The sequence below is a fragment of the Vigna umbellata genome, chromosome 8 (assembly GCF_029865625.1).
Source record: "Vigna umbellata cultivar VRB3 chromosome 8, Vumbellata_1.0, whole genome shotgun sequence".
Taxonomy (NCBI): domain Eukaryota; kingdom Viridiplantae; phylum Streptophyta; class Magnoliopsida; order Fabales; family Fabaceae; genus Vigna; species Vigna umbellata.
In genome coordinates, this window is record NC_142172.1 from 27,521,403 (window position 1) to 27,546,780 (window position 25,378).

General features: G+C 35.3%; 1 protein-coding gene across 1 annotated transcript; it reads left to right on the plus strand.

Annotated features, from left to right (window-relative positions):
- The first annotated feature begins 261 nt into the window (after nt 1-261).
- SPI (BEACH-DOMAIN HOMOLOG A1) lies at nt 262-19,299 on the plus strand. Its single transcript, XM_047308574.2, has 19 exons — nt 262-997; nt 2,171-2,240; nt 2,346-2,431; nt 3,365-3,500; nt 3,585-3,641; nt 3,919-4,098; nt 4,351-4,542; nt 4,677-4,742; nt 5,980-6,094; nt 6,248-7,416; nt 7,611-8,310; nt 8,382-8,484; nt 8,580-9,691; nt 9,790-11,440; nt 11,602-14,655; nt 15,398-15,706; nt 16,083-16,389; nt 16,492-16,638; nt 17,523-19,299. Exons 1-19 carry the CDS (start codon nt 840-842, stop codon nt 18,699-18,701), a joined length of 10,791 nt encoding a protein of 3,596 aa, XP_047164530.1. The 5' UTR covers nt 262-839; the 3' UTR covers nt 18,702-19,299.
- Nucleotides 19,300-25,378: the final 6,079 nt, after the last annotated feature.

Genomic DNA, 25,378 nt, shown 5'->3' on the forward strand with positions numbered 1-25,378 from the left:
TAAATAAATAAATTAATCACATGTAGCAAACAAATGAGAAATGAAAAGAAGATAACAGTGAAATTGAATTGAAGGGTGTTAAGCATAGCAGAGCGCAGGAAAAAGAATAAGAGAGAGTGGGAGGGACGAGGGTTTCACGTATTGGCCTTCAATCACGGGATTCCACGTGGGCTCTTCCTATTCGTGGACCCCACACTGACGCTGACGTGGCGCAGGTGTGTGCGCGAAAACTCAAAACTCAATAGATAGACTTCATAATATATTAGCAATTAGCAATAGAAAGAGGAAGAGAGAGAAACTTGATTTGTTGATGCAACGAGGTGCGAGTGGCCGTCCGAAAGATTTCCAAAATTTTCATTTTTTTTAAAATATTTGTAATATTTCTGTTTTGAAGAAACTTAGTAACTGGCATTTATTTTTCTTTCTCCTCCAAAACAACACTACTCATATTTTGTTCATCTTTCGTTACCTCCCCTGCTTTCTAGGGCTGCGAACAACCCAAACATTTTCTGAAAAGTTAGAAAAAATAGATTGATAGAAGGGAGTTAAAAAAAAATAAAAAAAAAATTTGGAAAAGGAAAGGAGGAGAAGAACTGAATTCACAAATCGGAAAGCATAACCTGGGAATCACAATCTGGTAGATCTTGCTGCCATTTTTGATCGGCAGGGAGGGAGCGCATTTGCTGCTGCTGGAATCGCAGATTGTTTGGTTTGGGTGATTGGTTTGAATGGTGTTTTGTTTTTTCCCTTTTCGGAGGGAAATAGGTAGTTGGTGGATCTGGTGAATGGTCATCGGATGATAGAGGTGTTTATATGTTTCAAGGATCCAAAGGGAAACGATGAAATGGGTAACATTGCTTAAGGACTTCAAAGAGAAGGTTGGCCTCACTCAATCGCCATCCTCTGCTGCTCCTTCTGCTTCTCCTCCCTCCTCTTCTTCTTCCCGCGACAACAATGTCTTTTCAGCTTTGCAATCCTCTTCTTCGTCCCCTACCAGGTCCTTATATTCATATATATATATATATATATATATATATATATATATATATATATATATTATTTATTTTTAATTTTCTCTTTTGGGTTTATGCTGCTCTTAGTTATGTGGTGAAGTTTGAACAATGAAAAATTGTTGTTCGAGTTGGATGATTTGAGTGTTGCATTGACTTTGATTTGCTCGTGAACAGAGATTAAAAGATATAATAGAAGGTAGAGAGAGGTGGTTGTAGTTTGTGTCTTTTCAACTGTGGAAGGATGGAATAGATTATGGTTAACGCGCAGCTTAGAGTTAGGTGCAGTTGTAAGATCCTATTACTTTCTGTTTGCTGCAGTTGTACTGTTTATGTGAGTTGTCGATGCTAAGTTGTAAGGAGCTAAGGATTGTTCTGAGGTCAGTTTTCGGTATATGAAAGGGACAGTGCTGGGCAGGAAAGAGCTTGGTTCTTGAAGTATGGTGCTCAAAATTGTGTGTTTTCCGTATCTTGTTAATTTCCTTGTAGAATTTGCAGTGGATTCACATGTGATAGTTGTATTTTTGTTGCACATGGATTGCCGTTTTTTATGATAAGTTTTAACTTGTCCGCATGGTTACTAAATCTATTTCCCTTTTTGGGAGTCTGCAACTAGCTCCATTTTGTTGACTTTTTTTCACTGCTAACGTTCCAGTTTTGTACTGGTGAATGTGGTTTATTCGTTAGTTATTGGAGCTTAACTGCTTGATAGGTCATTTCAGCATCATGGGTACCTTAATTACGAAATGGGAGTATGAATTTTTGGGCGTGTTTGCTTTTCTGCTTATTTAGCCATTTGCGGCTGCAAAACATTCATGTTTATTGATTGCAAGACTGAAGACTAGCTAATTGTTTAAATGATGAAAACATGTCAGTTCTTAGTTTCACACATTCATTGAGGATGTTAGTTGATGCATGATTTTGTTGCCAAATTGCAGCATTGACATATTTCAGCACATTTCCTGCATTAGATTATATCATGATTTGGTGAATTAGTGTATTAGTTGTACTGTATATTAAAATACCTTTATTTAATGCACCAAATTTCAAATTCTGTGTTTCATGATTGGTTAGAATGACTTTCATGGATTTCTTTTTATTATGACACACTCTCATTAAGATGTTAGACGATATTTTGACCTTTTATATCTTTAAATCAGGGACAAACATGAACTGGAATTGGACTTCAAGAGATTCTGGGAAGAGTTTCGATCGTCCAGCTCTGAGAAGGTTTTTGTCATTGCTTATTTTATTTGACAGTCTCATGCAAATTTCGCATGTTGTAGTTGATGATGATAAATCAGTAGTTGATTTTGTTTTCACATTTCCTTGCAGGAAAAAGAAGCGGCCTTGAATTTCAGCATAGATGCCTTTTGTAGATTAGTGAAGCAGCATGCTAATGTAGCTCAGTTAGTTACAATGTAACGAAATTTTTCCTTAGCTTTATTGCACTGCTACCCATAACGTAATCTATATGAGCATCATCGTTTTGATTAGGTGGTAGTAGGAAATGTTTTGTCCTCAAGAAAGAGTTATTGGATTTGTAGAATGATGAGCCTAAACCTACTTTGCATTGTCAGTTAGAAGTTGCAACATTCTTTTGCATGTATATTTGCTTTGGTTGTTTATGGTGCAGTAGCGTTACTCATGTGCTTAGCTATTTATTATGATCTAGTGCTTTGGAATGAATATATTGATGAGGGCGAAAAGAGTGATATTTAAGTTTTTTGTATCTTAAGTGGGCTTAAATTGGAAGTATTCTGGGTGATCAAGTGAACTTTAAATATCTAGTTGATGCACCTTGTGGTTCAGACGACTACAAGCTATTTTAAAACTATGGATGTTGTTTTTCAGTTGAAGGTGAAAACTTGTCTCATTCTGTTACCAACCAGCAAATTAGGAATAAGAAAGAAAAGAAAGATTTTATATATTGTAGGGTTAAAAGCAAGAGGAATAGAAGGGCAATCTCTCCTCTAAGGGTTTTCCCTTCACTAAGAGCTAATGCTCTATTTACAAATGATACAAACAAGCATTAATCCTTTCTCCTTACATCCTCCTATTTTTTTAACTCATTAGCCCCTTAACTAACTAATCAATATCCTAACTGTTTTAACAAATTGCCCTTTCCCAGTCTTAACAGCTTCTGGCATGAATATATGTCTGGATACCATTGTCATTAAATGAACTTGGGAGTTGGTTTATATCTTTACCATTTTCATTCTGAAGATTTTGAAAAATATAGATTGCATCTTCTTGGTTAGATATACATGCTATTCTTAAAAATGTTAAAATGTATTATTCATCTTGGTGATTGGAGTTTATTAACTGGCTTTTGTAATGTTAATGGTAAACAGGTTAGTTGAAACCCATATATTCTCATTTGTTGTGGGAAGAGCATTTGTGACAGATATAGAGAAGTTAAAAATCAGCAGTAAAACAAGATCTTTGAGTGCTGTTCAAGTTTTAAAGTTTTTCTCAGAAGTCACAAAGGTTTCTCTTAGTCATTTCTATATGTCTTTTTTGCATATTTTTTTTATTTGCTTTTTATATTTACAGAGATTCTTTTCCATGCAGGATGGAATCAGTCCTGGGGCAAATTTATTAACTTCAGTGGAAATCCTTGTCTCTGGGGTATGCTTCTGAGAAAGTTTTTTTGCCAAGTCAGTTTTTATTAGGAGATATAGAATACATGTTATTTGTTTACAGAAAAATATGCAATTGTGTTTCCGTCTGCTATTTGTTTGGATGGAAATATTTGTGTAATTAATGCAGGTAATTGTGTTAGGATTGTTACTTAGTGTGGTAATCTGGTGGTTGGTGTTACTGCGACTCATTGTGTTTGTGTAACCATACCTAAATTTTCTTGAGCTTTAAGCAGAAGTTTTTATGTATATGCTTTTTTTTGTAGCCCATTGACAAGCAATCTCTACTTGACTCTGGAATATTTTGCTGTCTCATTCAAGCTCTGAATGCCCTTCTTGATCCTGATGCAACCATTCAAAGGTCAAATAGTGCTATTGATCATGAAGAAAACCTCATGTTACAAAATGATTATGATGGTGAAGTTGGGAAAAACCGCCGGCTTGAGGTTCTGTTCTATGCGTGATCTACTTGCGTTGAATATGCATTTTTATTTCTTACACATGATTGTAGGCAAACCATTTATTTTTAAAGAGTTCACCTTATTTAGTCTAGTTGTGGTTTTGTAAACTCTATATTTCCTTAGCCTGAGAGCATAAACCATAAAAAATAACTTGGTGATGAGTAACTAGTTGGGATATTGTAAAATCACTTTTGTGCATTTTCTTAGTTTGCATTTTAAAGTATTTTTCTTATGCAGGTGGAAGGAAGTGTAGTGCATATCATGAAAGCTCTAGCAAGCCATCCATCAGCAGCACAGAGTTTGATAGAGGATGATTCACTTCAGCTTCTTTTTCAAATGGTTGCCAAGGGATCTCTGATTGTTTTCTCTCGTTATAAGGAAGGACTTGTTCCATTGCACAGCATACAACTTCATCGACATGCTATGCAGGTAAACTGCGGCACATTTGTCTGCAGTCAAATTAGTATTGGAATTGATGTAAATATTTCATATGATGAATATTTTGAACCGATAATGTTATTCTGATGGTTGAATATTGAATACTTATGTTTTTGCAATTCTAGATACTTAGTCTTCTTTTGGTAAATGACTATGGAAGCACGGCTAAGTACATCCGCAAGCATCATTTGGTATGTCATCTATCTTCCATAACTACACACTTTTTATGTCAAAGAAGTTGTCTCAGAACTGATATTGTATTTCTTGTTTACATATTATTACCATGCAGTTTTTGTTCATCTTTAGCACTTTGATGGCATATGTCAATGTTCAACAACATCTGTGGGGTGGTTTGCAATGATACATCATTATGTTATGTTTCCAAGAGTAGTAGAAGCTTAAATTATTTATTATTACTATTATTATTGTTGTTGTTGTTGTTATTTTGCTTTTAGTAATTGGTGAAGGGGAGGGTTGGTGTTAGTTTTAAGATTTCTTGTGACAAAAGGATCTCCTTTTGGTCTCTTGCAATCTCATGTAAATGAGGAGCAAACTGGTTTGCTATGCTATCAGATGTTCTACACTTTACAAAACATTATATCACATGATCCGTTGTACTAATTACATAATTGCAAAATATGTTGCGGGTTTGAGAAAAATGTGTTTTGTAGTAGAAATTCAGATTTGTTATCAACTGCAAAAAAATCTGTAAGGTCATGTCAGGCTCCTCCTTGCAGCGCTTAAGGGATGGACGTTGAAAAAAATTATAGACATGAGGCAGGGGTGCTAACACTTTAGCATGGGGGAGAAATTATGAACAAATTTAAGTAGTTGGATTTATAATAACAGTCAACACTGTTCTTGAATGGTTGATTTGGTTTCTTGTTCAGTTTGATTATTCATAGAAAATGGACAAGGGCATCAGTCTACTTACATTGACTTAGTTCTGCATTTGATGTGAAATATGTAACTGACCAGGTTAGAACTTGTAGAAACATATCTTCAGCAATCAACTGCCTAATTCTAGGTATTTCTACACAAATCTATCAATCTTAACATAATAATCATAACGTCAAAACATTAATACTGGATTTTTCTTCATTCAAACAAAATACTGTTCTGAAAGTTGTCATATAGTTCATGAAATTGTTGTATTGAACCAATAGTTCTGGTGTGCTAAAGTCTCATCTTTAGTAACCTAAATAAAATTATTAAAAAATCATGTCTGAATGTTTTAAATTTTAAAGTTTGTGGCCCCTGACTCTGTTGGATGATGCTTTAACTCACTTATCAATTATGAAGTTAGTGCATGTGGCTTTGGTGCAGTTTCATTTTTGTAGAATATTGCACTAATGTTGATCCATATTGTTCATAGGATTCATTATATGTTTTTGTAATTAATCCTGTGATTATTTTTCCTCCATGCAGATAAAAGTTCTTTTATTGGCTGTGAAAGATTTTGATCCTGATTGTGGAGATGCTGCATATACAGTAGGCATTGTTGATTTGTTACTCAAGTGTGTAGAGTTGTCGTATAGAGCTGGTAATTTTTAATTTTATCAGAAGAGCAGTGGATAATGTTCTTATACGCATAACAATATCATTGGCTAAAATGTGGTTAAAGATATTTTTTTACAGTTATTTTTTAAAGCATGCCAATGTTGTGTAGTTCTGATTTGTTATATGGGTTCTGCAGAGGCTGCTAATGTCAGACTTCGAGAGGATATACATAATGCCCATGGATATCAATTCCTAGTTCAATTTGCACTAACTCTGTCCAACATGACAAAGAATCAGGGATTTCAATCTGCTCATTCAGATACATTTGATGAGCAAAATATTGCTTCAGATGGATCCCAAAATAGCAGAGAGAAAAATTCCAATGAACAAGAACAGTCTTCCAGTGAATATCTTTCGCCCACATTGTCTAGGTTGCTAGATGTCCTTGTTTGTCTAGCTCAAACCGGACCAAATGAGTCTCCACGTGCTAATGTAGGCAAGGGTTCTAAATCTACTCAGAACAGGGATGGTGGTCACAGCAAAAGTCGTACCTTATCTTCTGATTGGCTTGGTGATGAACTTTGGGAGAAGGAAAATGATAAAATTAAAGACCTTGAAGCAGTACAGATGTTACAGGATATTCTCCTCAAAGCTAATAGCTGGAAGTTGCAGGCTGAAGTATTAAATAGACTTTTTAAATTATTTTCAGGCCACATAGAGAACTATAGCTTGTGTCAGCAATTACGAACTGTTCCACTTTTAATCCTAAATATGGCCGGTTTTCCTTCTCATTTGCAAGAGATAATCTTGAAAATTCTGGAGTATGCTGTGACTGTAGTAAATTGTGTTCCCGAGCAAGAGCTACTTTCACTTTGCTGTTTGTTGCAGCAACCAATAACCTCAGAGCTGAAGCAGACAATTCTTTCTTTCTTTGTAAAACTCTTGTCTTTTGACCAACAATACAAGAAAGTTTTGCGAGAAGTTGGTGTTTTGGAAGTTATGCTAGATGATCTGAAGCAACACAGGATTTTGGCTCCTGATCAACAGACTGTTAACTCAAGGCAGTTGGAGAGGAAAAATAGCTCAAACAATTTCCAGAAACATATGGACAATAAGGATGGTATTATTACATCACCCAAGCTTATGGAATCTGGTTCTGGCAAGTTTCCTATTTTTGATGTAGAGGATACAATTGCTATTGCCTGGGACTGTATGGTGTCTTTATTGAAGAAAGCAGAGGCTAATCAAGCTTCATTCCGCTCATCTGGTGGTGTGACTGTGATATTACCTTTTCTGGTGTCTGAGGTACATCGTTCAGGAGTCCTTAGGATATTGTCATGTCTTATAATTGAAGATACCTCTCAGGTTTGTTCATGTTCTCTAAAATAAATTCTATTCTCTATATTTGGAGTGGACTTTGCAGTTATTTGCTCATAATAAGTGTTGCTAATCACAAAACAGTAATTCTTGAATGTGTGCGGATGCATCCTACCTACAAAATTACTTAGGTGTTGTTTCACTTTAAATCATCATGATGACTTGATTGTAACTTTTTCCAGGCTCATCCTGATGAATTAGGCACGTTGATTGAAATTTTGAAAAGTGGAATGGTTAACAGTGCTTCAGGATCCCAATACCAGCTTTCCCTTGATGCAAAGTGTGACACTATGGGAGCACTATGGCGGATCCTGGGAGTTAATAATTCTGCTCAGAAGGTTTTTGGTGATGCCACTGGTTTTTCCCTTTTACTCACAACTCTACATGGGTTCCAAAGTGATGGAGGGGACTCAGATCAATCTTCATTGAATGTTTACATTAAGGTGTTTACGTATTTGTTGCGTGTTGTAACTGCTGGAGTATCTGACAATGCTGTTAATAGAATGAAGTTGCACACAATTATATCATCACAAACTTTCTTTGATCTTCTTAGTGAGTCTGGCTTATTGTGCGTGGAGCATGAAAAACAAGTCATCCAGTTGATGTTGGAACTTGCCCTTGAAATTGTTATTCCTCCTTTCTTAGCATCAGAGGGTTTAACAAAATCAAATGCAATTGAGAATGAGTCGTCTCATAATCTTTTATTGACTCCATCAGGCCCAATTAATCCTGAAAAAGAGCGGGTTTACAATGCTAGTGCTGTTAAGGTTCTGATTCGTTCATTATTGTTGCTTACTCCTATGGTGCAGTTAAAACTCTTAGACCTGATTGAAAAGTTAGCCCGTGCTGGTCCCTTTAATCAGGAAAGCCTCACGTCTACAGGTGTGTACTATATTGTTTGTTGTTATTTGTTATTCTTTAGTGCTCACTTGATTTTTTTATGTTATATTTAGGCTGTGTGGAACTTTTGCTGGATACAATCCAACCTTTTCTTTCGGGTTCGTCTTCTTTACTCACTTATGCGTTGAAAATTGTGGAAGTCCTTGGTTCTTACAGGTATGGAGAATATCCTTTCTGCCGTTTTTCTAAAATTATTCGTTTTAATCTACTATTGTACTTATATTTGAATAAAAATATGTTTTGTTGATTAGGCTATCTGCATCTGAACTTCGTATGCTCATTAGATATGTTCTGCAAATGAGGATGAAAAATTCAGGTCATATAATTGTTGAAATGATGGAAAAGTTAATTCTTATGGAAGACACGGCCTCAGAAAATATTTCTCTGGCACCATTTGTGGAGATGGATATGAGCAAGATTGGGCATGCTGCCATTCATGTTTCCTTGGGTGAAAGATCATGGCCTCCAGCTGCTGGTTATTCATTTGTTTGTTGGTTCCAGTTTCGTAATTTTTTAAAATCACAATCAAAAGACACTGACGTTTCAAAATTTGCATCTTCCAAGAAGCGCTCTGGTTCAAGTGGATTGCATGAGCGACATATCTTAAGGATTTTTTCTGTTGGTGCTACTAACAATGATACTGCAACCTATGCAGAATTATATCTCCAGGAGGATGGTGTTCTTACCCTTGCAACCAGCAACTCTTCTTTCTTATCATTTTCTGGTTTGGAACTTGAAGAGGGAAGGTGGCATCACCTTGCAGTCATTCACAGCAAACCCAATGCTCTTGCTGGGCTGTTCCAAGCTAGTTTTGCATATGTTTATCTGAATGGAAAGTTAAGACACACTGGGAAATTAGGATATTCACCATGTCCACCTGGTAAACAATTGCAGGTTACTATTGGGACATCAGTTGGAAATGCTAGAGTCAGTGACTTGGCATGGAAACTGCGCTCTTGCTATCTTTTTGAGGAAGTGCTTACCCCAGGATGTATTTGTTTTATGTACATACTTGGTAGAGGATACAGGGGACTATTCCAGGACACAGATCTTCTACAATTTGTACCTAACCAGGCCTGTGGTGGTGGTAGTATGGCCATATTAGATTCTTTAGATGCTGATTTAACTTTGGCTGCTAATGGTCAGAGACTGGATTCTACAAGCAAGCAGGGAGACTTAAAAGCAGATGGAAGTGGAATTGTCTGGGATTTGGAGAGACTTGGAAATCTTTCTTTACAGCTTTCTGGAAAGAAACTTATTTTTGCATTTGATGGAACTACCACGGAATTCATTCGTTCATCCGGTAGCTTTTCAATGCTTAATCTGGTAGATCCCATGTCTGCTGCTGCCTCTCCAATTGGAGGTGTGTAACTAAATTTAGAAAAGTTAGACATTATGTTTCTTTCTCTTATTTGATTTGTTTCTTCAATATCAGTTTTATTTTAATTTTGGAGATTGCAGGTATTCCACGTTTTGGACGTCTTGGTGGAGATATTTATATCTGTAAGCAAGGTGTGATTGGAGAGACAATCAGCCCTATTGGTGGGATGGAACTTGTTCTTGCTCTTGTTGAAGCAGCAGAAACTAGGGATATGCTGCATATGGCTCTAACTCTCCTTGCATGTGCACTTCATCAAAATCCTCAGAATCTTAGGGACATGCAAACTTATAGGGGATACCATCTACTTGCCCTTTTTCTGCGTCGTAAAATGACACTATTTGACATGCAATCTCTTGATATCTTCTTTCAAATTGCTGCATGTGAAGCTTCTTTTTCTGAACCAAAAAAGTTGGAGACTATTCAGACTATTCTGTCTCCTGCTTCATCTCTGCTGGAAACTGGTCTTGAGGATAATTTTTTGTCAAAGTTTCCAGATGAGAATTCTTCAGTTGGATCTCCTGGGGACATGGATGATTTTTCTGCACAAAAAGATTCATTTAGTCACATTTCAGAGCTGGAAAATACTGATGTTGCTGCTGAAACTTCAAATTGCATTGTCTTATCAAATGCAGACATGGTTGAACATGTTTTATTGGATTGGACATTGTGGGTAACGGCCTCAATTTCAATCCAAATTGCATTACTTGGATTTCTTGAAAATTTAGTGTCCATGCATTGGTACAGAAATCACAATCTTACAATTTTGAGGCGAATTAACCTTGTTCAGCATTTACTAGTGACGTTGCAAAGGGGTGATGTTGAAGTTCCCGTCCTTGAAAAATTGGTCGTACTGCTTGGGGTCATTTTGGAGGATGGCTTTCTATCTTCTGAGCTTGAAAACGTGGTTAGATTTGTGATTATGACATTTGATCCCCCAGGGTTGGTTCCACAGCGTCCAATTATGAGAGAATCAATGGGTAAACATGTAATTGTCAGAAATATGTTACTAGAGATGTTTATTGATCTACAAGTCACTATTAGATCAGAAGAGTTGCTTGAGCTGTGGCATAAACTTGTTTCCTCTAAGTTAATTACGTATTTTCTTGATGAAGCAGTTCATCCCACTAGTATGAGATGGGTCATGACTCTACTTGGTGTGTGTCTTACTTCCTCTCCAACATTTGCAATTAAATTTCGCACAGGTGGAGGTTATCAAGGTTTAGTTCGGGTGCTTCCCAGTTTCTATGATTCCCCAGACATCTACTATATTCTATTTTGTTTGATATTTGGCAAGCCAGTTTACCCAAGGTTACCAGAGGTCCGAATGCTGGACTTTCATGCCCTTATGCCAAATGATGGAAGTTTAACAGAACTGAAGTTTGTAGAGTTGTTGGATTCTGTAATTGCCATGGCAAAAACAACTTTTGATAGAGTAAGCATGCAAGCAATGCTTGCCCACCAAACTGGTAATCTTTCCCAGGTTGGTGCAAGCCTTGTGGCTGAACTTGTGGATGGAAATTCAGACATGGCTGGTGAGCTTCAGGGGGAAGCTCTGATGCACAAGACATATGCTGCTCGCCTTATGGGTGGGGAGGCATCAGCCCCTGCTGCTGCAACTGCTGTTCTAAGATTTATGGTTGATCTGGCTAAAATGTGTCCCCCTTTTACTGCTGTTTGTAGACGTGCAGAATTTCTTGAAAACTGCATAGATCTATATTTTTCTTGTGTGAGGTTTGTTATGAGATGACCTCTATATCTTTTATTTTCATGGCATTTATTTGTATTCTCTAATTTTTTTGTTTCCTCTTTAATCATATGTTGACTACTTAATCTGATGATCATCTTAATTGAATTGAGTCCTTGTTATTGAACTAAACCTTTTGCTTTTGCAGGGCTGCGCATGCTGTTAAAATGGCCAAAGAACTCTCGGCAGTGACAGAAGAGAAAACCTTAAATGACTGTGATGATACATGCAGTTCCCAAAATACATTTTCTAGCTTGCCTCTGGATCAAGACCAGTCTATCAAAACCTCCATCAGTGTTGGAAGTTTTCCTCGAGGACAGGTAAGTTCGAGTTCTGATGATATGACTGCACCACCAAACTCTATGGCTGGTGAGAAATCACCTAATAATATTACTGTCTCTGAGCTGGAGCCAAATAAATCTGTCCGTGAAGACATACAAACTGCTCAGAGCTTGGATGGTGACAATGCTGATCAAGGCTCTGTTGCTTCCAGTTCCCATGAATTCAGCTTTCACAGCATCAAAGGAAATTTGGACATACTCCAACCACCAGATTCCCAGAGTTCGGTCTCCTTTGCTGCGCTGGACTCTCCTGTATTTTCGGAAAAGTCCAGTTCAAAAGTTCCCCATACGCCTGCTTCAGCACCAGTTGTTGCATTGGCATCTTGGCTGGGAAGTGGAAGCCATAATGAAGCTAAGTCTCCCTTGACTGCCACTCCTTCTTTTGACTCTGCCATGTCTGCTACAGAGTTTGATTTATCTCCAAATCAAAAGTCTAGTTCTCAAGGGACATCTTCTGTGAATGCTCACTTTGTTATTACCTCAAAGCTGCTTTTGGACACAGACGATTCTGGATATGGCGGTGGTCCATGTTCTGCTGGGGCTACTGCTGTGTTGGATTTCATTGCAGAAGTTCTTTCTGATTTTGTGACTGAACAGATCAAAGCATCACAGCTCATAGAGAGCATCCTGGAAAGTGTTCATCTACATGTTGATGGTGAGTCTGTATTAGTTTTCCAAGGTCTATGCCTTAGTAGGTTTATGAACTTCCTTGAAAGGAGACTGTTACGTGATGATGAAGAAGATGAGAAAAAATTGGATAAGATTCGCTGGTCCTCAAATTTGGATGCTTTGTGCTCGATGATTGTGGACCGGGTATACATGGGTGCTTTCCCTCAGCCTTCAGCAGTAATGAAAACTCTTGAGTTCTTATTATCAATGCTGCAATTGGCAAACAAAGATGGTAGAATTGAAGAAGCTGCTCCTAGTGGAAAGAGGCTCTTATCAATATCAAGAGGAAGTAAGCAATTAGAGGCTTATATCCAATCAATTCTTAAGAACACTAATAGAATGATATTATATTGTTTTCTCCCGTCATTCTTAGTCAATATAGGGGAAGATGATCTTCTTCTGCGGTTGGGTTTGCTTAATGAACCAAGAAAGAGAGTGTCCTCTATTTCTCAAGATGAATCAGGAATTGACATTAGTACAGTCTTACAATTATTGGTTGCTCATAGAAGAATTATATTCTGTCCCAGCAACACCGATACAGATCTTAATTGCTGTCTATGTGTGAATCTGATATCTCTTCTCCGTGATAGAAGACAAATTGTACAAAATATTTCCATTGATGTGTTCAAGTATCTTCTGGTACATAGGAGAGCCGCTTTAGAAGACTTGCTTGTTTCTAGACCTAATCAAGGGCAGCAACTTGATGTGCTCCATGGTGGTTTTGATAAATTATTGACTAGAAGTTTATCTGAGTTTTTTGAGTGGTATCAAAACGTTGAACAAGTTGTTAATAAGGTATTGGAGCAGTGTGCTGGAATTATGTGGGTGCAGTATATTGCAGGATCGGCAAAGTTTCCAGGAGTTAGAATCAAAGGCATGGAAGGACGTCGTAAGAAAGAAATGGCAAGGAAGTCTCGAGAAGCTGCAAAATTGGATTTAAGGCACTGGGAGCAGGTAAATGAGAGAAGATATGCACTGGATTTAGTTCGTGATGCAATGTCTACTGAGTTGAGAGTTGTTAGGCAAGATAAGTATGGATGGATTCTACATGCAGAGAGTGAGTGGCAATGCCATCTACAGCAACTTGTGCATGAACGTGGGATTTTCCCATTAAGTAAATCTTTTTTCACAGAAGAGCCAGAATGGCAGCTTTGTCCCATTGAAGGTCCATACCGAATGAGGAAAAAACTTGAATGCTGCAAACTGAAAATTGATACCATACAGAATATTCTTGAGGGACAGTTTGAGTTAGAGAAAGCAGAATTTTCTAGAGGAAAAATTGAAAATGGTCCTGATGCATCAGACTCAAAACCTTATTTTCAACTTTTGACTGATGATAGCAAGCAGAATGGTTCTGACAGTGAGCAGTTTGATGAACCTTTCTTTGATAAGTTGGATAGTGTCAAAGATGGTGTTTATGATAAGAATGAGTGGAATGATGACAAGGCAAGCAGCATGAATGAAGCAAGCCTCCATTCTGCACTTGAGCATGGTGCTAAGTCTAGTGCAATATCTTTCCCAATAGAAGAAAGCACACACGGAAGATCTGAGATGGGTTCTCCAAGGCAATCCTCTTCAATGAGAATTGATGATGTTAAGATTGTCGATGATAAATCTGATAAAGAACTGCACGACAATGGTGAATACTTGATCAGACCTTTTCTGGAACCATTTGAGAAAATCCGATTTAAATACAACTGTGAACGGGTTATGGGTCTTGACAAACATGATGGCATTTTCCTGATAGGTGAATTCTGTTTGTATGTGATTGAAAACTTTTATATTGATGATTCTGGTTGCTTTTGTGAGAAGGAGTGTGAAGATGAGCTCTCAGTTATTGATCAGGCTTTGGGTGTCAAGAAAGACTTTACTGGCAGTGTGGATTTTCAATCCAAATCAACTTTGTCATGGAATACACCAGTTAAATCATTGGTTGGGGGAAGAGCATGGGCGTATAGTGGTGGTGCATGGGGTAAGGAGAAAGTACATACCAGTGGAAACTTACCTCATCCTTGGCGCATGTGGAAGTTTGACAGTGTTCATGAGATTTTGAAACGTGATTACCAACTTCGTCCTGTTGCTATTGAAATATTTAGTATGGATGGATGTAATGATCTCTTGGTCTTCCACAAAAAAGAGAGAGAAGAAGTTTTTAAAAATCTAGTTGCCTTAAATCTTCCTCGGAATAGCATGTAAGATTATGTCCTTGGCTTTAATAATTTGCTTGGTATTGGATTTTTTGTAGTTATATGTTTTTTCATAACGTATTAGCAATTGCAAGCAGCGTATCTTTGGAAATTTAGTTTTTTTTTTTTTTTTTTTTTTTTTTTTTTTTTTTTTTATCGTAGTTTTTTGCTACAATATTGATGAGTTGTAGCATAAGAAAAACCAAGGATTTAAAATATGTACCTTCATTCTGGTGCTTTATTTTAAGTTGTCTAATACTCTCTGTCCATAATTATAAGACATTGTTTTGAAATTTCCTGATCCCCTTTTTATAAGACCCTTCTAGAATTGTCCATTGCATTATTTATTTTTTGACCAAAATACCCTTGGTTATTTTAGTTAATAAATAATAAATGTTATGATTTGTTTCTTTCTCAAAGATTTGAGAATATTGAAAATTTCAGTTTTAAAACATCAAACTCCACTACTATCACTATCTCTATCTACACGGATTAATTTTTTAAGGGTAGTTTGGAAAAATATCGTAATTAAAGATAAATTTATTGTTATTAAATTAGCCAACTTTCTTAACAAGTGTGGAGTAGTTATGAATGCCTTATATCTAGAGACGGAAGGATTATTGAACCATATATTTTAGCTTTGCTTTTGTTTTCTAATTTGGTCCTCATAGTACATTTTTAGGTGTGTGGGTGCATGTCTTAGCCTGTTTCATGTTTTTTAATGTAATTTGTCTGCTTTATTTATCAGGTTGGACACAACTATTTCAGGATCATCAAAACAAGAAAGCAACGAGGGTGGCCGTCTTTTCAAGATAATGGCAAAATCATTTTCTAAAAGGTGGCAAAATGGTGAAATAAGTAATTTTCAGTACCTCATGCATCTAAACACCTTGGCAGGACGTGGATATAGTGATCTTACCCAATATCCAGTTTTTCCGTGGGTACTTGCAGATTATGAAAGTGAAAATCTTGATTTGTCCAATCCGAAAACATTTCGCAGGCTTGATAAACCAATGGGTTGCCAGACACCTGAAGGTGAAGATGAGTTCAGAAAAAGGTTGGTCTCTTTCAATGTTCTATGATTTTGTCGTATGTGCAATTTTTCTTTGATTATATATGTTGTATTGTAGTCATCCATTGCATGGGGATTTTTGCTAAATATTTTATGGGATTTCAAGAGCACGCAGACAAATTTATAACATTAAAAAAGAACTAGAAATATTGGGCTTATGCTAGAACTATAATACCAGGAAGGATATGCAAGACATTATTTGTATTTGCAAGAAAATTGTTTATAGTTGATAGACTTACCCTAAAGTAAGATATTATAATAATAATTAAATTGTACAAAAATAATATTGACCATGGAACATGATCACAGAGGTCAGTTTTTTCTCCTTCTGATGCCCATTAGCTTCATCACTGTGTTTTAGATACGAAAGCTGGGATGATCCGGAGGTCCCGAAGTTTCACTATGGATCTCATTATTCTAGTGCTGGAATTGTCCTATTCTATCTTCTCCGCTTGCCACCATTTAGTACAGAGAATCAAAAACTTCAGGGTGGTCAGTTTGACCATGCTGATCGTCTTTTCAATAGCATAAGGGACACTTGGCTAAGTGCTGCTGGAAAGGGAAACACATCTGATGTGAAGGAATTAATTCCAGAATTTTTCTACATGCCCGAGTTCTTGGAGAATCGGTTCAATCTTGACTTGGGAGAGAAACAATCTGGCGAGAAGGTTACCTATTGTGAATATATACTTTGCTATTTCTAAATTCTCCAAGAATAAAAAATGCAAGTGAACTGATTCGTAAATTTAATTATTATGGTGTTTTTTCAGGTTGGGGATGTTATCCTACCTCCGTGGGCCAAAGGTAGCACTCGAGAGTTCATCAGTAAGCATAGGGAAGCTCTTGAATCTGATTATGTCTCAGAAAATTTGCATCATTGGATGGACCTCATTTTTGGATATAAGCAAAGAGGGAAGGTGGGTGTCTTGTCTTGTTTTGCCGTATATATACTTGTACCTCTATGACTAATGTTTGTTCTTATAATTTTTAAATTGTGTTATTGCATTGTTAAAGGCTTAGTTCTAGAATCTAATGTCAGTTTCTTTAATTGTTCACATGTATTAAATTTCAGAGTTTAAGAGAATTTTCTGTGTGTGGTGAAAAATGAATTCTCTGCTCAAGTGTTTGAGTTACAATAGGTTTATATATTACTAAGGATATAGTCAATAGCTTCTAAAAGCTGTTATCAAACTCAGTCTAGGTTAGTTAGAGAAGTCAGCTGTGAAAGACCTTCTAAACTATCTACTTCTGTACAAGAAAAGTAATAAATGACAGTAAAACTATACTCCAATGACACGCATTCATGCATATGGAAGGGTGTGATCTGATAGTTGTAGGGCATGCCCATTATGGACTCCCAAACGATGTCTTATATTTTGTTTCGTTATGAAATGTATGGGAAAACAATGCTTTTATTTCTAGCACTTCACTACTTTCTGTATAATTCCAAGTCGTATTTGCCTCCATTCTGTTGACTGTCTTAATGTGCTATATTAAATGGGGTTACCTTAATTAGTGGCATTTAATTTGTGCAATATTATGCATTTACACTTGATTTGATAACAAGGATTTTATTGTGATCACCAATGTTTTTATTACTTTTTAATAGATTACAATCCTTCTCCCAAAACTTTTGGAAATTTCATTATGTGCCTTTTGACGTAGATTTACAATGGTTAAACTGAGACCTGACATCTCTTGATGATTGCGTCAATAAAAATGTTCTCAACAAATGTGTTATAAAGACATACTCCTTCATTTTATCTTTTTTTCTTAATATAATTTGTTTTTACTATGGCAGGCTGCCGAGGAATCAGTTAATGTCTTCTATCATTATACATATGAAGGAAGTGTAGACATAGACTCTGTTACAGATCCCGCTATGAAAGCATCCATTTTAGCCCAAATTAATCATTTTGGGCAGACCCCTAAACAATTGTTCCTCAAGCCCCATGTGAAAAGACGTACAGACAGAAAGCTTCCGCCCCATCCCCTTAAACATTCCAGTCATCTTGCTGCACATGAGATTCGCAAAAGCTCTTCCCCTATCACCCAAATCGTCACTCTTCATGATAAAATTCTCATAGCTGGAACTAATAATCTGCTTAAACCAAGAACATATACCAAATATGTTGCCTGGGGTTTTCCTGATCGTAGCTTGAGATTTATGAGCTATGAACAAGATAAGCTTCTTTCAACACATGAAAATTTACATGGAGGTAATCAAATTCAGTGCGTTAGTGCTAGTCATGATGGTCAAATTCTGGTTACTGGTGCTGATGACGGACTGGTTAATGTATGGAGAGTGAGCAAGTTTGGGGCCCGTGCACTTCGACGCTTGAAGTTGGAGAAGGCACTTTGTGGTCACACAGCCAAAATTACATGCCTCCAAGTTAGCCAGCCTTATATGCTTATTGTGAGCGGGTCAGATGATTGCACAGTTATAATATGGGATCTCAGCTCCATGTCATTTGTACGACAGCTCCCAGAATTTCCAGCACCAGTTTCAGCAATTTTTGTGAATGACTTGACTGGAGAGATTGTCACAGCAGCTGGTATTCTTCTGGCTGTTTGGAGCATAAATGGGGATTGCCTCGCACTGATAAAAACTTCACAACTGCCATCTGATTCTATTCTCTCTGTGACAAGCAGTACATTTTCTGATTGGTTGGACACAAAGTGGTATGCTACAGGTCATCAGAGTGGAGCTGTCAAGGTGTGGCAGATGGTTCACTGCTCCAACCCGGATAGCTCCCTTAGCAAATCAGGTTTTGGAGGGGCGGGAGTGTTAAATCTTGGTGGAAAAGAACCGGAATACAAGTTGATTTTGCGCAAAGTACTGAAGTTCCATAAGCATCCTGTTACAGCCCTCCACCTTACGACTGACCTAAAACAGTTACTGAGCGGGGATTCAGGTGGTCATTTGCTTTCCTGGACGTTGCCTGAAGAGAGTCTACGAGGTTCATTAAATCGGGGGTGAAACTGGTAAATGGTGGTTCATTCTGCCGACTTCAGCTTTTGGCCAGCCTTTAATTGTTGAATCCTAACGTTGGCTTCTTAGTGGATCTCAATTGTGGAAAGATGGATCGTGCTCATAATTTGAGAGAATTGCAAAAGAATGCTGGCCAGATTGAAAGAGAGCTAACAAGGTTGTAAAAGGAAAGATAAGAACACAGGGTATAGAGAGCTAGAACATAATTCGTGTAAGAGTACAATGTACTTGGTGGGTGATGCATCTGTGAAGAAAGATGGATTGCAGGTGGAAGAGGAGAAAGCAAATGTTGCCCGCGGTCTTGTATTTTGGATGACTGGCGGAGAATATTTTTGATTTTGCCAGAGGGGTCTACGCTTTTTTCTTTTATGTAAATATGTGATTGTAGTGTGTAATTAAGTTGTATAGTAAATGGCTAGTCGAGAAATGAATTGTGATTGCAATTATGACCCAATTTGAGGGTATGATTGTGGGTTGAGTGCAATCTTTCTCAGGAATTCTTTTTCCATGATATCATTGGGGATTTCTTTTATTGAGCCCCTGAAAGAAAACGAGGAAACTAAGGTCATTGCCTTACATTTGTACATTTTTTTTTTCTGAATATTCCTCCCATTTAATTATTTGCTTGTTGACTCACTTTTCACCTTTGCAGCTTCATAGTTTGTAATCTAATGCTTTCGTAATCATAATTTCCAGAGCTACTTTCTCAATTGCTGCTCTGCTCTCAATCATGTTAATATGCATTGGATACACTGACACAGTAAAATAATACAGTAAATGTAAACAAAATTATATATTTTCATCTGATAACATTTGGTAGAAACAACTATTATTTATCTTATCAGTACAACTTCTTGTACTAGCATAAAAAATATAACTAGGGATTGTCTGATTTTCCAATACTTGATTTAAGAAAATATCACGTACATTAGTTTGTTTGGTGCTGATATTTCATTCACTACTTTGTAACTTGACTGGGTATGGGTTACTAATTTACCCATTCAACATCAATCGTTGGCTGTTGGTTCCTGCATCTTATCAATTTTCTCTGTACCCTGTCATAATTTCAGAAAAAAATTTCCGGAATAAAATTGGGTGTAATTTCCAAAAAAAATTTCCAAAATTGTGAGTGTTTTCCGAAAATAAAATTCGGAATGATGGGTTGCAGGAAGGAGCAGTCTATTTGTTTATAGATTAGACTGTCAGGAATCACTTCTAATATGGAAAGAAAGATTCACTCTCTTACAGCATGTTCTAAAAGCATAAGCAAGTCTACATATATTATTTTTATTTTATAATTATTTTTTATTTTTAGTTAGTTTGTTATTATTTTTTATTTGTATTTTGGATTTAGTTTATATTTCTTTTATTATAAATAGAGGATTCTGTGTGTATATTCAACACAAGTGGGCTTTAGTGGTAGGAAAAATATTCTTGTTGTTTAAACCACTTTCTGATATAGTATTAGAGCTATGTTAGAGTCTATCCTAACGATATTTGTTGGTTTGTGGGGTTTAGTTAGAATTAAAATTCACTTCTTAACATGGTATCTAGAGCCAGGTTATTTTGAGGAAAAGTTTTTTGGTGCCTCTGCCACTACATCTGTTGCTGCCAGTGGTGGTGCCATCTACTGTCGCCAACGGCGCCGTCATCTACCGCTGCCACTATCAGAGTCCAAGTTTCGACTGACGATTACATGGTTTTGATCGTCTCGGTCAGACGACCACCATGTCATCAACAACGCCTTCATCAAATCTTCTACGCGCTCTCAACGCCTTTTGAAGTTGTGGATCTACTCCCTTTTTTCGTCGTGCATGATGGCATGTCTAGTAGCAATTTAGAGCGTCGATGTCACTTGTTTTCCTCTTTCAAGTTCATCATCGCACGTCTCGTCTCCTCTCAGACAACTATTTAGAGCATCGAGGTTGCTCTTTTCCTTTTTCGGGTACCTTGATTGGAGAATTTTGGATTTTTTATGATTTCTCTCTTGTTCATCCATGGATTCTTCCACTGGTGTCTTTTCTGACCTCCTTTTTTTGTCACCATTGCGTTTGACCCGTATATATGTTTTTTTTCCTATGGAAAATATGGGTTTTGTTAGTTTATTTATAGTTGTGATGACTCTCCAACAATTACCTCTTTATCCACTGGTGGCATTCCTCAACGGTGATTTGCAAGAAGAGATTTACATGGAGCAACCTCCCAAGTTTGTTGCTCAGGGGGAGTCTTTTGGGTTGGTATTTCGTCTTCTATGTCGTCTTGCAAATCATTAGCAATTTGGTGTCACTCGAGTGCAGAAGCAGGTACTTTCACTAAGTCTTTATGGATTATATTAGTAGTAACAAACTTGGTACATACGATTTGTATGCGCAAGCTTGAGAGATAGTGTTAAATATATTATTTTTATTTTATATTTGTCTTTTATCTTTAGTTAGTTTGTTATTATTTTTTATTTGTATTTTAGGCTTAACCCATATTTCTTCTATTATAAATAGAGAACCCTATAAGTATATTCAACACAAGGAAAATTATCTCATATATAATTTTTCACTACATTCAACAATAAGGATGATAAAAATATCCGCGAGTACGGATATTCGCGGGTAAAATCGCAGCAGGTAGTTATTACCCGCAGATATTTATTACCTGCGGGAATGGGTAGCGGATATTTTAATACCCGCTTCTAAAGGGGTCAGGTGCGGGTATTAAATTATCCGTCCGCGGGTACCCGCTACCCGTAAAAAATAATAAAAAAATATTATTTTTTTAAAATTAAATTTATTTAAAAATAAAATCAATTTATATTTTATTAGATTAAATTTAATTAAAATTAAAATTTAATTTATATTTAATTTACTTTATATCATATTTTATATATATATATATATATATATATATATATATATTTTATAATTTTATTTAAAAAATATATAAAATATATTTTTTTTAATTATTTACGGTATCCGTAGATATCTACGATTTTTTTTTTCATTACGAGTAGGTACGCATCTGACCCGACCCATTCCTATGTCTTCAATTTTTTGATCATGGAATTTCAGTAATTCGTGAAAGTAGAAAAAAAAAAGACTAACATTAAATAAAGGAAAACGGTATATTCAATTGAACATACTTACACTTTGTAATGGATGACAATTATAAAAGGACAAAAGACATAAGTACATTGCATTCATGGATAAGAGCAAGGAAAAAGAAGAGTGGAATTCAAAATAACAAATTCCAAATTGCACTACTATGTCTAGCAGACAAAATAATATATAGATGCATAGCGGAGAAAAACAAGAAGTAACACTGAAATTAAATTCCTAATTTCTTTCTCTTTAAAACTTTCTGTTCATTGATGATTTCATAACTCTATATACGACTACAAAGAGGTAGCTAAGATTCCATTATACCAAATCATATAATAATAAAAATAATATGGTTTAATTATTTTAATTATTTAAGATTTTATTAAAAGTCACATACAAGTTCTTTGATTTGCTTTGTCGGATTCTTATTTTAAAAAATTGAACCAATTAGATATTTACTGTTAGTTTGTATTTTTTTAAATATATTTTTATTTATTTTTATTCTTTTTAAATAATAAATAAATTGTCACGTGTCAAACTGACGTGTCACGTGACAATAAAAGTGTAGCGTGACACTAGCTGTATCACGTGTCATTGAGAATAATTTTATGATAAAGATAATTTCAATGAATTTTTTACTTGTAATAGTAATTAAGGTACTAATGTAGTTAATTAATCTTGGGAAAGGGTGATTTGGTTTGAATTGTGAAATTTTTATAAATGTGATGAGAAACTATTGATTTAGATAGATTGATTGCGGTTGGTATTGTTAGCCAAAATTAGTGTGGTTTCATGATGGTATGATGGAACTGTTAAGCAAAAAAAGCAAATGTGATTGATAATGTATTAATACGACAATTCTATGGATGTATGGAAGAGTTAGCCTATATGATGTGAAAGGAATGAGTGTGAAATTGATGTTAATATGTAAAGCTATTATTTGGAGTTATAGGATTTGATGTTTTGATATTATATAATAATTTTCTTTACAACCCTCAAAGTACTTGAATACCTTGGTTTAAAAAGATTAAAATCTCTAAATTTGAAATGTGGTTAAAAAAGTATGAACATATTTGATTTAATGGTTTATATCTTGCTAAATAGCTTCTATTGTCTGTTATCTTTTATAATTAGGATTTTGTTTCCCATTTTTGATAACGCATTAATATGTGTGAATGTTTTAGTGTTGGGATTGTAAATTTAGCTATTTCCAAGAGGAAATGCTAATCTAGGATGAGTAAGTGTATTACAATCGACTTGTGATATGGAACTATCATAAATCGACTATTATCTAATCACATAGAGGATGATAACTACGTGGTGAGAGTCAAATGAGGCTTCACGAGGCAAACAATATGATATGAAAGATGATCATATTTTAAGAGCTACTAAAGTTCACCTTGTCAATAACGAATGAGATTTTTGATGTTCACTTGAGTTATTATTGTATAAAAGGAGGAGAGAAGGGTCAGATGATAGATGTAGAGTCTCACGAGTCCATTCAACACACTAGCCTTCTAGAAGTATAGTCTAGATTCAATGTATTGTTTGAACCACTTAGCTAATATTTGTTTGAGCCATGAGGGCTAACACCTGTGTTTTTGATTTGATGAATGTGAATTGTTTACTCTTTGAAATGAATTATATAATGAATAAATTGTTGTTTGGGCCATTAGTAATTGAGTGATGTTATCGGGTAAAAGGAGGAAGACTAAGTTAATGATTGAATTTATGCCCTTGTAGTATATGCATTAACTTTAGTAAATTGAGTTTATTCTATTTTTAATTTGACAATTTTTGTGAAGAGATGTGATCTCTTTCTATTTGAGTTTGTTCTTGTGAAAAATTAGTTTATCTTTGTTTTTTTTTATTGTTTCTTGTTTCTTTTCTTAGCAATAATCATATATTTTATATATACGGGAGTAGAGATAGGAGTTAACGGGGATAGTAACTCTAGAGTTGAAACATGGAATTGAAGATTTAATTAGTATGAGAGTATTTTAGATCATGAATTTATCCTTTTGAAAAACTGTATTAAATATATAGTTAGAAATTGAAGTACTTCTAGTTTTATTTGAATGTATTTTGAAACAAAATATTATTTTAAACTATGAACTATAATGTGAATTAGTTTACTTTTAGTTACTAATGTTATTGATAACCTTTTTGTATTTAGTACTTGTTAAATTATATCTGTTAGAAAAATAGATTGTTACATTATGGTAACATAGTAGTTTGAACCTTGGGCGAACTGTGAGAAGTGGAGTGTTATATTCTTGTTAAGTAGGTTGTGTGCTCATCTTAGTGATAGTTATGTGAGAGTTTGGAGCATATCAATAATAGGATTGGACTAAGGATTGTAGGTTTGTTATGTTTTGTAGTGTGTATAATTGTGCAAGTCTAATTTGTGTGATTTGGTTGTTGAAAACAACAATTTTAAGGTAGAAAGAATCTTGAGTTAGTGATGAGAGTGCACACTAATAACTAAATCTAAGATTATTTTCTGTCTTAAATATGAATGTTTTAACTTGAAAGTGGTTTGACGATAGTCATATGTTTTAACTTAGGCAATATGTTTTGCATAATTATTATTTAAAGTATGTAAATTAGTGATGAACATATGTTTGGTTTTGGTAAAAGTATTTCAATTGTTAAACCTTTATTTGTAGAGTTGAAAGTTGTGTTTTAAGTTTGCAATTTAGTGCTATGAATGATTTTGGTGAAACATTGTATATGCTATAGGCATTTTGTTATTGTTGAGGGAAAAGAATTCTAAGTGATTTAAGATGCTAACATTTAGATGATTTAACCTATTCTTTAGGATGATTTGACTCTACGTGGGTTGCATTATTATAGTTATTGATGAAAATAAGGCAACACCTTTGAATAAGAAGGATATAGAATGAATATTTGTTTTTTTAGTGTAGGGTGAGTTACATGATTTATTTAATTGTTTCATGGTCTAGTTTCAAATAGAGGGTGACTAGGTGTTAGGAAAACAATATACTGAAGGTGTGTGCATAAGTGTTTTCATAGGAACGGTGAAGATGAAAGTAAAGTTTCTTTTTAGACCTAGCTATTGAGACAAAAATAGTGTAAAATAAATCCTTAAATAAGATACTTCCATGTGAGTAGTAAGATTTAAAAAAAAAACATTATGGATTGAGTGAAGAATTAATTTATCAAGTCACACTAGTGAAAATGACATTTTATAACGTATAAAATAATATATTATAACGTAATTAATGGAGACATAATTCTGGACGATATAGTATGCGCATTTTATAACATAACAGAAATTTACGTCATGATATGTTAAACATATTATAACGTAGTTTCTGAAGTCCGTCATAATATGCACAGTTTATTATGACACTTTCATTTATATGTGTTATAATAGAGTGGTATTATAACGTAAAAGTTTTTGTTCGTCATAATATGTGATCTATTATTACATATATATTTTTGTACATTATAACATGTGATCAACATATAATAACGTACATTGTTTAGTACGTCATAATATATGTTTTTTTTTAAAAAAAAAATTGATTATTACATTTGACATCCAATGAA